The sequence below is a fragment of the Eutrigla gurnardus genome (genome assembly GCF_963514095.1).
Source record: "Eutrigla gurnardus genome assembly, chromosome: 5".
Lineage (NCBI taxonomy): Eukaryota > Metazoa > Chordata > Actinopteri > Perciformes > Triglidae > Eutrigla > Eutrigla gurnardus.
In genome coordinates, this window is record NC_139919.1 from 22,227,921 (window position 1) to 22,241,504 (window position 13,584).

At 44.7% G+C, this 13,584-nt stretch overlaps 1 protein-coding gene across 18 annotated transcripts in view; it reads right to left on the reverse strand.

The window, feature by feature from the left end:
• The window catches only part of LOC311013230 (protocadherin alpha-C2-like), a gene marked incomplete at its 5' end in the record, with an annotated part of 181,695 nt that overhangs the window by 5,899 nt on the left and 162,212 nt on the right, over nucleotides 1-13,584 (reverse strand). For 16 of the 18 annotated variants that reach the window (XM_084009221.1, XM_084009224.1, XM_084009223.1 and 13 more), the window contains 2 exons: nucleotides 4,481-4,566; nucleotides 6,896-6,960. In XM_084009221.1, coding sequence (XP_083865347.1) covers nucleotides 4,481-4,566; nucleotides 6,896-6,960 — 151 coding nt within the window. Of the gene's footprint in view, nucleotides 1-4,480; nucleotides 4,567-6,895; nucleotides 6,973-10,384; nucleotides 13,169-13,584 lie in introns of those variants that run through there. The other 2 variants (XM_084009217.1, XM_084009220.1) reach the window with 2 other exon arrangements.

Sequence of the window (13,584 nt, forward strand, 5' to 3'; positions counted from 1 at the left end):
TGCTGTGAAGTGTGTGCTCATTTAAATAAAAACAGAATGTGATGTTGCTGTCTATTCAAAACCTAATTCTTATTCATGTGTCCGTGTTTTTTTTTTTTTTGCCCGGGTGGTGATAGAAGAATACATTTTGTGCCTGCATAAATTTCCATATATTCCTCAGTATGCTAACAGTAAAATAGATTTAAAAAAAGGGAGAAAAGTTGCCAGTATAATACAATACAATACAATAATGGCAGCAGGGTGTGGGCTTTTAGAGCAATTATGCCTCTGCATATGCATATTGGAGTTTACGTGTGTGTGTGTGTGTGTGTGTGTGTGTGTGTGTTTGGGTTTCATGCCAGGTTGAACACCTTGCCGTCTGCTCCCAGCTGGATCATGTGGCAGATGGTGGACACAAGCAATCCCCAGTGACAGGACTTAACGAAGGTAGGTGTATGTGTGCAAATTTGAGTTATAATCTACAATCTGTGTGTGTTTATACTGTATGACAGTGTGGGTAGGTGCTATGATAAAATAAAATAAAAACCCAGAGAAGTTGAAATTAATATATTCTCTAGAGAGAGAGAGAGAGAGACATGGCAAGATATAAAGACACAGAGAGAGCAGGAGAGGAACAAAAAACAGTGACAATAAAGGAAAGCAGATAACTGAAGTGAATAACTGGAAACAGATGGGGCTGAAGGGTTTAAAAACCGTGAAAGGCCCTGACAGCTTCCAGACTGCTCTACCACGCCAACCTGAATGTGCCAAAAATATTTTCATATCAAATTCACCTGAACTAAATGACAGCATTTCTAAAGTAAGATATGAAGCCTTGAATAAACAGTCTATTTAATCTCTTCTTTGTTCTTTGTGTCTTTGTATTCAGAGAAATCACTCAAAATATACGTGGCTACCCTCCCCGATGAGACTCACAAAAATAAAGTAAATGTATACGGTCACGCTCCTAAATGCTAAATCGCAGGTCGTATAGTCAAGCCCTGAGGCACTGAAGGAAATAAAAATATGAAGGAGCAAAATGAAGCATAAATCCTCAGCCGAGTCTCCTCTTGTTCACCTTTTCCTCTTGGCATTTTGCCTCCACCCTTGAGTCTATTTTTGCCTCGACAAGTGCTTGCTGCGGTTGATTACTGTTAACTCTGATCAAATCTGTCTTGTCTGTTCCTACGTGTTTTTTTTTATTACAATGTGTATGCGTGTGTGTGATTCGGGGTGATACAGGAAACAGTAAACCTGCATCCACCTCTGCAGTACACCACCGCCCCAGTGAATGTAGGTCACTCTCCTCCTCTTCCTCACTCCTCTGCTTTCTCCTTCCCTTTACACCTCTTACCTCCAGCCCTCACTTTTAAACACATCCATCCCACCTTTAATCAGCCCCATGCTCGGTTTTAACTTTTGCTCATGTATGTACATATCAGCCAACATCTACCCTTGTCTTGTCCTTCACCTGATGCCAGTCTGCCCCCCCAAACCCCCCTTACCCCTCCTTTGGTACCTTTTGTTCAACACCATATGTTTACACTCCTCCCTTCTTCTCTCCTGCCAACATTAGGGGCCATGAATGGTTGCCGTGGAAACTACATTCTCCAGTGAAGCAGTAGGACATTGGTAGGAGTCATGGTGACAGTGCTTGTGCTGATGGAGTATAATGCTGCAAGCTCTCTCTCTCTCTCTCCCTCCCTGTGTCTAGTCTAACCACCCTCCCCTAGCAACAGCAGCCTCACACAGCTTCATCTTTCCTTTGCAGACTTTGCTACAGTCAATCACTCCAATCTACTCATTGTCACACCCTCCCAAACAGGATATGCCCATTTTGTCTTATACCTTCCTCTTCACCTAATCCTTTACTGCCTATTTTCTTGTTTGGTTGCAATACTGCACGGTTGTCTCTGCATCCGCATGTGCCCTTAGTTGAGAGGCAGAGCTGTGAATTAGTGGGAGAGACAGAGGACGAAGACATGGAGGGAGTGACACACAGATAGAGAGCGTTAGGCAGCAAGCTGAACCCTGATTTCATTAATGTGGGTCTGTTAATCTGGGCATGGGCTGCGCTCCATCTGTCAAAGCAGGAGCAGCACACAAAGCAGGCAGCCAAAGCACACTTAGAAACACAGCCAAGCAAGCACACAAGCAAGTTCACACAGAAACGCAAAACAAGATGCAGCGACACAGGCACACGAACCCACGCGCTCTAAACCGGAGAGGAGGAAAACAGGGGCGTTGCCGGCTGTACCTCCATGTCTCTCGTCGGAGCAAAAAATAGATGGGGAGGCAAAACATCACCCTGTTGGTACACTTCCCAGACTAAAACAATTCCACCAACATACCAAACTGCCACATACACCCCTGCTCTCCACCACAGGACCACAGCATGCCCAGCAAACAAGATGATTTAATTGTAAATGGCACAGACTGTGACTCATAGTGATGCGACAGGCCACATTGAATCAATATCGCCATTTCTCTCTTTTCTGAGACATGATAAACAGAACTAACATCAATGTCAGAACACAAATCTCTCCCAAGCTTGTCCTCCAGTCACGGAGCTCGAGAAATAAATGCTTTTCATAACCAAGAATTATCCTTAATTCAACCTTAAAATTTGACCTGAAGCTAATATTGCCCCCAGCTGATATTTCCATTCTTAACCTGACTAACAATGAGATAAAGAAGGGACAGTTTCCCCTTAGGCAAAGCGAGGCGTGTACACAATGTGCTGTTCTTGAACTGCCGCAGCTTAATTAGAGCACCTTCAATCCTCACCAGCTGATCTCGTTACCACACGGACCCACCCTGAAGACGTCACGATCGCCTGTTCCGTTCTCCCTCTCTTTCGATCTTTCTAACTCTCACGCTTTAAAGTGCCTGCGGGCTGTAAGTCCTCAGCCAAGGAAACAAATCGATGGCAGATCTCTGTGTTTGTGTGTGTGTGCGTGGATAGAGAGAGACCGTAGTTAGTGTGTGGGTAGTTTGTCTGCCTGCCCAGCCCAACGCCTCCTGTCTATAAAAGACAACAGGCCATCTTTACTTTCTTAATTACGACAAATCACTCTTTAAACTGTCGTTCTCACCCCCAGTCATTGCACTGTGCATACTTCTCTCCAGTTATCTCTCCTGCCTCCTCCTTCATTTTGCCCTACAAGGCCACTCTATCCCCTCCTTCACTCCTTAATCCTTTTTGACCCCACTACCCTGTCATCACGAGGAAAGTCAAGAGTTGACAACTGAAATCTCTTCAATGCACGGAAGGCGCTGACACTGTGTATGCCGTGCATCTTTTGTCATAAATCCCCGTTAGGGGACGGGAATACGGCATCATATAAGATTCACATTACATTGCCCAGGAAATGTCACATGGCATTCAGTATGCTGTCATTTAGAGTTTTGCTCCAGCGTTCCTGTTCTTGGGATTCAGCTAGCCCTGTTTTCTTAGAGCAGCCTTATTGACTTCTTTTCCATCCCGATGAATTAGAAAATATGTTTTGTCTTCAGTAAATAAAAGGACTTTCTGCCACCACACGCTCCCATCTTTAGTTCACACAGTAAGAATAGTAATAGTAAGAATAATACATCAATCGCAATGAGCAAGAAGCAGTCTGTTCTCCCCTTGTAATATTTCTGCCTGACAACAACAATGTGGCAAATGGTGTAAAAAATAGACTTAAATGTAGTCTAAATGTTTATCAAGCAACAAGCTGAAGTTGACACTTCCATGTCCCGTCACTTGCCTGCCAATGATGTCTATTTACTTGAACACTTCATATAACCAATATGCAACTCTATCCAAAAGCATTCAACTCCTTGTTGGATTTAATGCACAATTATGTAATGTGTTACGTTAAATATGAGAAAAATGATTGAATGCTAAAAGATACGTTAAAGTATTTAAAATGAATATGATTTGATGCCCACGTCACCGACCCCTAATCCTGCTCTTTGTGAGTGCGATACAGATTCACATTGAGAGGATATGGAATGTAATTGTGTTTTATTGTAATTCTCTTATTTGTTCTCTAATGTTTGTCCTCTGTGGCTCAGTGGCTCATGCCTCTCTAAACATATTGCCGATAATCCAATCAACTCCTGGCTCTCTCTTGCTCTCTTTTTGGCTTTATTGTCTCCCTTCCTGATACAGAGAGCAGGGATATCCATCTACGCCTACGTAGCATGTGTCATTTCCTCTCCCGGAAGCAGTGGGAAGTGCTAGGAGTGTGTCGGGGCGATCATGTTGCTGATAACTCTTTATTCCTCATTTTATTACTCTCTTGAGGTTTGACAAGGTCTTAAGGAATTTATTGGTATGAGATATTGGTTTTGTCTGAATCTGATTTAACTAAATTCTAGATTACTTTTTGTGATTGTTATGACATGACTTGGTCTATGTGCGCCAAGCAAACCTCTTACTTTAATTAAATGTATTTTTTGCGCCTCGTGTTGGTTTCGTTCGGTGTTTGTGTGAGTGGCTTCTGCTTCTTACCAGCGGCACTGGATGCAGTGGGCCAGTTCTGAACCAGGACACCTTGGGCTCCTTGCATTACTGAGGACTCTTCCATGTGCACTGAGCTGAAACACAAAACACAGGCATGCACATGTTAAACATGGGAAAGCTACTCCCTCACAAATAATTTAACAGAAAGAATCCATACACAGAATTTAATACTTTGTGATTATGTTATGATTGCGACTTAAACATAAGCTCCCACATATTCCATTCTCCTGTCTCCATATGTTTCCAATAATATACAATATTACATATGGTAACCCTGGTGCTCTGTGTGCGGGGGTTAGAAAATGTAACGTCAGATTAGGATTAAAGTATTCACCCTACATTTTTCTGATATTCTCTGGATTATGGATTACAGATGGCCGCTCTTACATTTTCACACACACAGTCTGTGGGATTTTAGCACCCTCCCCTCTGAAAAACACTGCAATCTCTGTAGTGCTGAGCAATAGCAACAGACAAACCACAGTGCTCTCTCTCCCTGCTTCTACCCCGTCTTTTAAAAAGGGAAAGGTTATATTTTTGAGCCCTGACAATAAGATTTAGTCAGGAAGACCCAAGTGAAACCTATGTATCTTCACTGGGGGCAACTGCTTTCTGATATGATCCAAGAAAAGAGGGCAGAACCACACTAAAAGGGTCACCAAACAGCAGCTGAGACATGAGGCATTATCCATGAACAAGATTTTGAACCATACTATGAAATTATTTGTGCTTATGCTTTGAAAACATCAATAATTGAAATATTTTCTTCTTGAAAACAAGGAGCCTTCAGTCTTTATAAAATATGTTGTGAATCAGGGAGTATTGAAATATAATTGCGGATATACTTTTCTAAATATAAAGACTCTTAAAATACATCTGAATCTATATCCCTATGTGGAGGTGCAGTGCAGTACTGTGAAGGGAGCAAAAGTGGTTTGGTGATGGAAGCCATTTTAAATGCTGCTAAGCACCAGCATCACCACGGCACACTGATAAAATATGATTGGAAAACACTTTTCAGGTAATACTATTCGTTCCCTCTCGTCCTTCATCCTCTCATCTTCTCCTACTGCCTGTAAACACATGCTTACTCGTCATTTTCCAGCATCAATACTTTTTCATAATGTTCAATCTATTTGTTTCAAATCTGGTGATTACAAAATTAAGGAAGAGACAACCCCGAAAACACATTTAGTAGGAAATCATGTGCATTTTTAACAGAGATTAAATTAAATTAAATAGGTCAGTGCCATTACATGGTGTTTGGGTGTGGTATCCAAATCTCTTATCTCTGATTAAAAATGAACATTTAGCGAGGCTTGGTACTGGGACATAGTCAACTTAAAACACATCGGGGGTGGTGAGTCACATGAAAGATTTAATGTGTACGACTGGTTTACACAAGCACATCCACGCTCATTAATCCCTGCTGTAACCATGAGGGAATCTGTGTTACATGAATGACACTCAGATGCTACCCAGTTATTATTCTTTACACATTTCACTTGAGCCCCGAGGAAACTTCTCTCTGACTTCTCTGTGCTTTAAGTATTAGAAGTATTATTATCATTATGACTATGGTTTTGTCAGAGAAATACTTACCAGTTTTTGGATGTTCAAGGCCAGTGTTTCAATCTATTCATCTATGCCATATCAATCCATAGGAAATGGATAGATAGACAGATAAATTGAATATGATAATGATAGGGAGATAGCGATATCACGGCTACCTTATTACTTAGCCTGATACTTTTTTGTAATTATGGTGTCATCTCATTAGCATGACCCTTGGTTTGCTTGGTTCCGTCTGATCCCACAGCAGGTGCCTCGTGTTTTATGGGTAATCTGATCGTCGGTGTGACCATGCAGCAAACCCGTATGTCCCTGATAGGCCATCTTTCCACCTGACTACCTGCCCTTCATCCATCATTGACCCCCTCTCTGCTTACCCGTCTCTCCCGTCAGCTCTCCATCTGTCTGTGGTCACATTGAGAGAGACATTTCCAACCGCATTTGTCCACACTGTGTCACCTCTCTCATATTTAACAGTCGGTTGTTTTCAATTATGATTATAAGATAAATCATTCAGGAGTTTGAAGGCAGTTGTGTGTAATCTTATGTTTATTTGATTTCACATCTCAGACGTATAGAATGCCTCGATGGCATAATGAGGCCATTTCTGAAGACTATTTGAATCATCTACCAGAATCAACGGTACACTTCAGTTGGCTAAATATGACTATTACTAAGCTGAGTTAGAAATCAGTGTTTTGTCTTCATGAAAAATGGGTGGTGCTTAAGATCAGTCAGTTAGAGAATGGTGCAAGATTTGGTTATTTGATTAAAAAAACATGATGAACTGGTGATGTACAATGAGACTCATGCTGCAAATGCGATGCTTACCTCTGCATTACACCTCCTGCTCTCAGGGAGGCTGAATATCTCCAGTCGGCACTCGGCACTTTGGGCTGCAAGAGAGAGTGAGAGAAATTGAGTCTTAAGTACAGGCGGAAGCCGATACGGTCTCATTTATAAGTCATGGAGAGAACTGCTAGTGCATGCGCATCACGCACGCACATAAACACACAATCACAACACAGTCATAGTGGTGACAGCTTGCCACTGCCTTTGGAGAGAAGTGAGTGATTAATTAAAAGCTTGCAGGTGCACTCCTCCCATGGCCACACCCAGCCACGTCCTCTGAAAAAAAGAAATTACTTCGAAAGACTTCACTGTGATACATAAGCCCTGAAGCTACAAATCCACAGTTATTCCACTTGGTCCAGGGTGGTCTTGGTACAGTCCATTACCATGGAAACATTGCAGAACTCTCATATTACTGTATGTGCTGATGAGTCAAGCCAATACTGCAGCTATCTAGTGCTTCCCATCCCTTCTTCTTCATTCTCTATCACTAGATCAGAATATTTCAACATTTATAACCTACGTTTTTTTTTCGATAATCATGCTTTCTGAAAGACCTGCATCGTCTGCTGCATTTTTCCTCTCCCCTACCTCTATATATTCCCCACCCTCTCCTATGCGCTTGAGTTCTTTCTCCCGGTTATATCCTCTTAACACTGATCAAAACCTTGAGTGTCACTAGCACACCGTCTGCCTGAGTTAATCTGACACATCTCACCATGGTAACTGTGCAGATCTCGGTCTAAATTTTGCCCAACACCCACCACCCTCTGTCATTTCACTCCTGTGAAGGTCACAAGTGGAGGAAGGAGGGTGGGTATCAGATGAACCCCCTCGGCCCTGAATCTAGACTCAGACACATGACAAGAGAAAGACAAAAGGGGACACCATGGAACCGCAGCCTCTGCCTGTCTGCCACTGATGGAATTAATTTGTCACATCCTAATATGAGACTTTGAGGGGAATTATCACCAATATATAAAGATACAACATCATAACAATCTAAACATGGTCAGGGACTACAATTCAGTTGTGGTGCAGCTGGCAGTGCAGCAACCTGACCACATAAGATGAGATTGTATTTTTGTCTAATCTCAACATAAACCACTGACAGTGCTATACCAAGCTGACAGGGAACACTACATTATCCGTGCTTGGCCATGCAGTTCATAAGAGACCCATTTGCAATCCAATTTCCTTTCAAATATGACAGATGTTCACTTGCTGGTGAAGCTGCATTGACCTCTATGAGTCTGCAGTGGACATTTATCACCCTTGAAATCCAATATTTGGTCCTAATGAGAGAAGCCTGGTATTCCTCCTGGACTCTTTCCAACAGAGCAGAACGTCTGCAGGGATACAGAGAGCTGCAGTATCTGAGACGCCTATCCATACGAAACACCAATAGTGATTATTTAATGATAATCACTCCTCACAATGCTGACATTCAAAGGAAGAAATGTTTAGTATAGCATTAAAAACAGACAAATCTCTCCAAATTGTGCCCTCAGCACAACACGCGAGAAGAGAGTGAGACAAAAAAAACAAACATTAGACCAGAGTAGACCAGATTGTACACAAATGGGACTAAACGGCTTTGCTAAACGTTCATGGCCGAAGGGAGAGGTCTGTTTGGCCGTATGGTGTTTATGGGGGTAAATTAAAACACACAGAGTAGCACATACACACATTAGATACAAGCATCTGGAACCTAAATATGTCAGTATGATTTCCTCTCAAGGGAAGACGTATTTGCAAAACTACCAGTTCAAGCAATAAACGTAGAGAGATAAACAAATACTGGCTCATATGGATGATGAAAAAGAAATATATAAATATATAATTCTGTTTCATCATGTATTGTATTAATACTGTGTATTGATACACTGTGTATTAAGTGAATTAATTTCCTCGCCTGGCTGTAATATCTAAATTAGGGAATAAAGAGATCTTTTGTTTTGGCAACTCAACCCTTTCCTCGCCTTTTTTCTCCATTCTTCTCTCTCCCTCGGAGTGAACACTCCTAGCATGGATACAGAGCTCACACCTCCGCTATCGACACAGTGTCCAATCACCTTTCATCCCCCGCCTCAACTGCGAGGAGCCATCCAATCCACGCACAGGACTGAGAAACGCATCACTGCCATTTAATTACACAGTAAGAACAAACACGACTGGCATTTAAAGACATCAAGTGATAATAGAACAATCACATTCAACACCTCTTTATTCCTTTTTCAATCACTTGCTTTCTCTATTATCATTTTCTGCACTGCACAGACAAACAGAGAGGCTCTGGTGCAAAGATGATGATGTAGAATGCAAGAGATTATTGTTTTATTCTAATAAGACTCTTCCTTTTTTACTAAAAACATAAATTATGCAAACAACTCAAACAACTGTGCATATTGCATAAACAACTCAGACTCCGTCTCTGCCTTATTCCTGCCTTCTTCACAGATTCCCAAACTGTGGCTTACTGCTCAGTACCAGAGCGGTACGTGACCAGAAGAGGATATTTTGGTGCAGTGGGACTGGTGGCCCTCATAGCTGGCAAAAGCTCCTCTATTTCCCAGACTCTCCCTCTCCGAACAAATGCCTCTCAATGCCCTCTGGGCCGACTGGGCTTGAATATTGTGGCACACAGCCAAACAGTGGCTGAGTGGGGTCATAGCTGAACAAGCTGAAATCTGCTGGTTTGTTGTGAAAAGAGAGAAAGAAACAAGGAGCAGAGAAAGAGGAAGAGAGAGTGAGAGAGAGACGCTTCTTGAAAAATAATTTTTGATTACAGCTTCTTCTTGCCGAGCTATGGAGGACAGGTGTACTTGAACATTCTCTGAATCACCAAACATCTGGTCTTTAGCAAGCTTGGAACACACACAAAGACACCACCTACCACATCCAGCAAATCAGATTGCATCCACCTGCCCACTAAAATAAACACACAGTCCAGAGAAACTGCCCACACTTGTCTATACCAGGTTTCCAAGATGCAGCCCATGGGGAAAGACACTATAAAGACCAGTATATGCAATGATGCAAGAAAATGGATAAACAAAATGGTGGTGTATCTTTCTCTGTGCTGATAGACATATTCAGAGTTTGTACAAGTTTGTTTTAGAGAACTTTAAAGAGCGAAGCAGGCCCTGGGAGAGGCACACACATCTTCTATGCAAGCGCTGGAATTAACTAATAAATATCCGTGCCACTTCGTACAAGAATAACTATGTGTGAAAAAGCCGTACGAAAATAAATATTCTTAAAACATCACACGCCAGAAGAACAGATGAAAGGCTTTCAAAGCTTCAGAACCTTAAACGTCAACTGCAATCCTACTGTAAGAGCAACGCCCAGAGAAAAACCTGAACTATAACTCACATCACTTTTTTGTGGCTTGTGCTTTGTGTGTCATTAACTGTTAGGAGGCAATCCAACACAATAAACACAGAGATCACACCGGACACACACCTGAATGGCAGTTGCATCTGGCATACTGAGACGCCGTACAAATAACTGGCTCTGTCCACTGTGGCTGGTGACGTACCCCGAGCCCCAGGTGCCACTGTGCGGCCTTCCCGTGTTGTAGAACATAAAAGTGTCACTTCCTGACGTGGCGGTCATGCACGTCTTGTAACAGTATGTTTTGGTCAAAGACCCGTTTCCCCGCACTTCGATGTAATGTGGTTCCACTTTGAGGTCACGGCGGAGGGCCACATTGTCGTTTGGTTGCACTCCACCTCCACCGCCGCCTGCAGCTCTTCCTCCACCCCCGCCGCCAGCTGCTGAGGTGCCCCCCTCTGGAACGCTCTTCTTGGATACACAACATGGGGAGCAGGAGCCAGGCTGGGTGCAGTAGGCATGGCAACGTACAATGGCCAGCACAAAGACGGTGACCAGGAACACAAAGGTTGTGGCACTCAGGGCAATGATGAGGTAGAGGGTGACATTGGAAAACATTAGGGGGCTGTTGGGCCTGATGATGCGTTTGGGGTCGGGGGTCAACTTCGGTGGCAGCTCCATCACGTGCACATGGATGGTGGCCGTGGAGGAGAGCGGTGGTAAGCCGTTGTCTTGCACCAGCACTGTCAGGAGGAAGGAGGTGGCGTTGTCCTCGATCACGCGCCTTGTGGTGCGGATCTCACCCGTGTACTCATGCACCTTGAACAGGTCGAGGTCCGCGTTGGTCTGCTCCAGGGCAAACAGCAGCCACGCGTTCTGCCCCGCGTCACCATCCCACGCTGACACCTTGCTGACCAACGCCCCTGCTTCAGCATTCTTCATCAGTGTCTCTGCGGTGCGGCTCCCATTAGCAGGTGGGTAGACTATCCTGGGCACGTGGTCATTCTGATCCATGATGTAAACATACACTGTGGCCACACGGCTGAGGGGAGGTACGCCGTTGTCCTGGGCTTTAATCTGAAAGTGAAACTCCCTCAGCTTCTCAAAGTCGAAAGCTCGCAGGGCATAGGCCTCACCTTTATCAGGTTTGATGCTGACGTAGCTGGCTACAGGGATACCGTGGTTGTTGTCATTCAGAACAGTGTAGGTGATGCGTGCATTTTCTGCAGCATCAGCATCTGTGGCCTTAACAACGCACAGGGGTGCGCCGGGAGCGTTGTTCTCTGTGATATAGACAGTATACGATGTTTGTTGAAAACGAGGTGGGTTGTCGTTCACGTCTGCGACGTCCACCTTAAAGGTCATTTGAGAAGACAGGGGTGGGGTGCCTCCGTCCACAGCGTTGACGGTGACGTTGTAGGACGAGATGGTTTCCCGGTCCAGGAAAGCAGATGTGACGATGGTGTAGTGGTTTCGGAAAGACTTGACCCTAAAAGGCAAATTGGGCATGATCTCCAGCGTGACTTGTTTATTTGGTCCAGAGTCACGGTCATTCACACTGATTAGTGCTACAACCGTGTCGGCCCGGGCATCCTCGCGTACAGGGCTCGAGAGCGAAGACAGTACAATATCAGGAATGTTGTCGTTGACATCCAAAACTTCTACAACTACTTTACAGTGAACCGCCACAGGAGCCGGCCCCTTGTCCATTGCCTGAATGTACATTTCATATGAGTTTGTTTCCTCAAAGTCTATGTTGTTTTTCACCCTAATTTCTCCTGTGTCCGTGTCCATGGAAAACATCTCTCTGACTCTTTCTGGCGTGTAACTGCTGAAGGAGTAAAAAACCTCTCCATTTGAGCCCTCATCGGGGTCGGTTGCATTCAACTTGATCACAAGAGCGCCCTTGGGTGAGTTTTCCGACAGTTTCACTTTGTGCACGGAGCTGTCAAACGCAGGTACGTTGTCATTGGCATCAAGGACACGTACATTAATCTTGGCCGTGCCAGTGCGCTGTGGGGTGCCTCCATCCATCGCTGTCAGGAGAAGCTGATGGGAGGGCATCTGCTCGCGGTCGAATGGCTTTTTGAGAATAAACTCGATGTGCTTATTATTGGAAAAGGGCTTAATGGAGTCCAGGGCGAGGTGGTCGTTCGAGCTGAGGCGGTACTGCTTCACGGAGTTGGAGCCGTCGTCTGCGTCCTGAGCTCCCTCGATGTGGAAGCGCGAGCCGGTGAGCGCGGACTCCGACACCTCGAGCTGATACTCATCCCGGGGGAATTGTGGCGCGTTGTCGTTCACGTCCAAAATCTCCACCTCCACGTTGTGCGTCTCCAGCGGGTTCTCTAACACCACCTCCAGGTTGCGTGAACAGGTGCCGCTGAATTCACACACCGTCTCTCGGTCAATGCGGTCACTCACCACCAGCTTCCCGGTCTTGTGATTGATGGTGAAATACCTGCGTCCACTGTCCGATGTGATTCTGATGCGTCGCGTGGAAAGTTTCCTCAGGTCCAGACCTAAATCCAGGACGATGTCACCGACCAGTGCCCCGTTCTCCAGCTCCTCCGGAATGGAGTATCGCATTTGTGCATTCGTAAGGCCACTGAGGACGAGCATAAGCAAATACAAAGAAAAAGGCACGTTGTCGTTTACACTGTAACAGCATCGCGCCGCCACAGCCATCGCAGGCATGCAGAATTTGCGGACGGGTCGGAGAAATCTTTCCGCCTTTTCAACTTGCTGCGCGTGCCCACCCGCCTCATCAAAAACAGGGATTAGTCCGCGGATAACTCCGACTATGTGCGGGACGACCACCGCATCCTCTCTGGTGTCTGCTTAAAGGGAATCTTCCCCTGTGTATCCATGTTTTCCTTTGTCTGTGCTGGGTGCTGTTTTTAAAATTTCTCTGGCTGCTTTCACTGACGCTGCCTAGTGCATGCTCTCTCTCTCCCCCCCCTCTCTCTCCCTGCGATGTAGCGATGGTGTCTCTGGGCAAAAGGGGGAGGGGGAGCCACTCGCTCACACGGTGTTGGCGGCATTTCAGCACCTCCGAATCAAATCATCGTCTAATAGAAATAAAAACGTAAAAGACGAAATCGAACCGCAAGTCTGGGCGCTGAGCACGGAGTGCCCAGTGTCACCAGCACACTGATTTCGGGAGGAAAGAAAAAAAGGTTTCGAGACAATCGTTCCCCTGTTTTTGTCAGTGCCACCGCCCTTTTCATTGTGCGCTGGGGAACTGATTTATGAACCAGCCTGATGATTACGTTTTTTTTCACTGATGCAAGACTGCAATTACTCAGAAACAATCAAGCCAAATGGAAAAG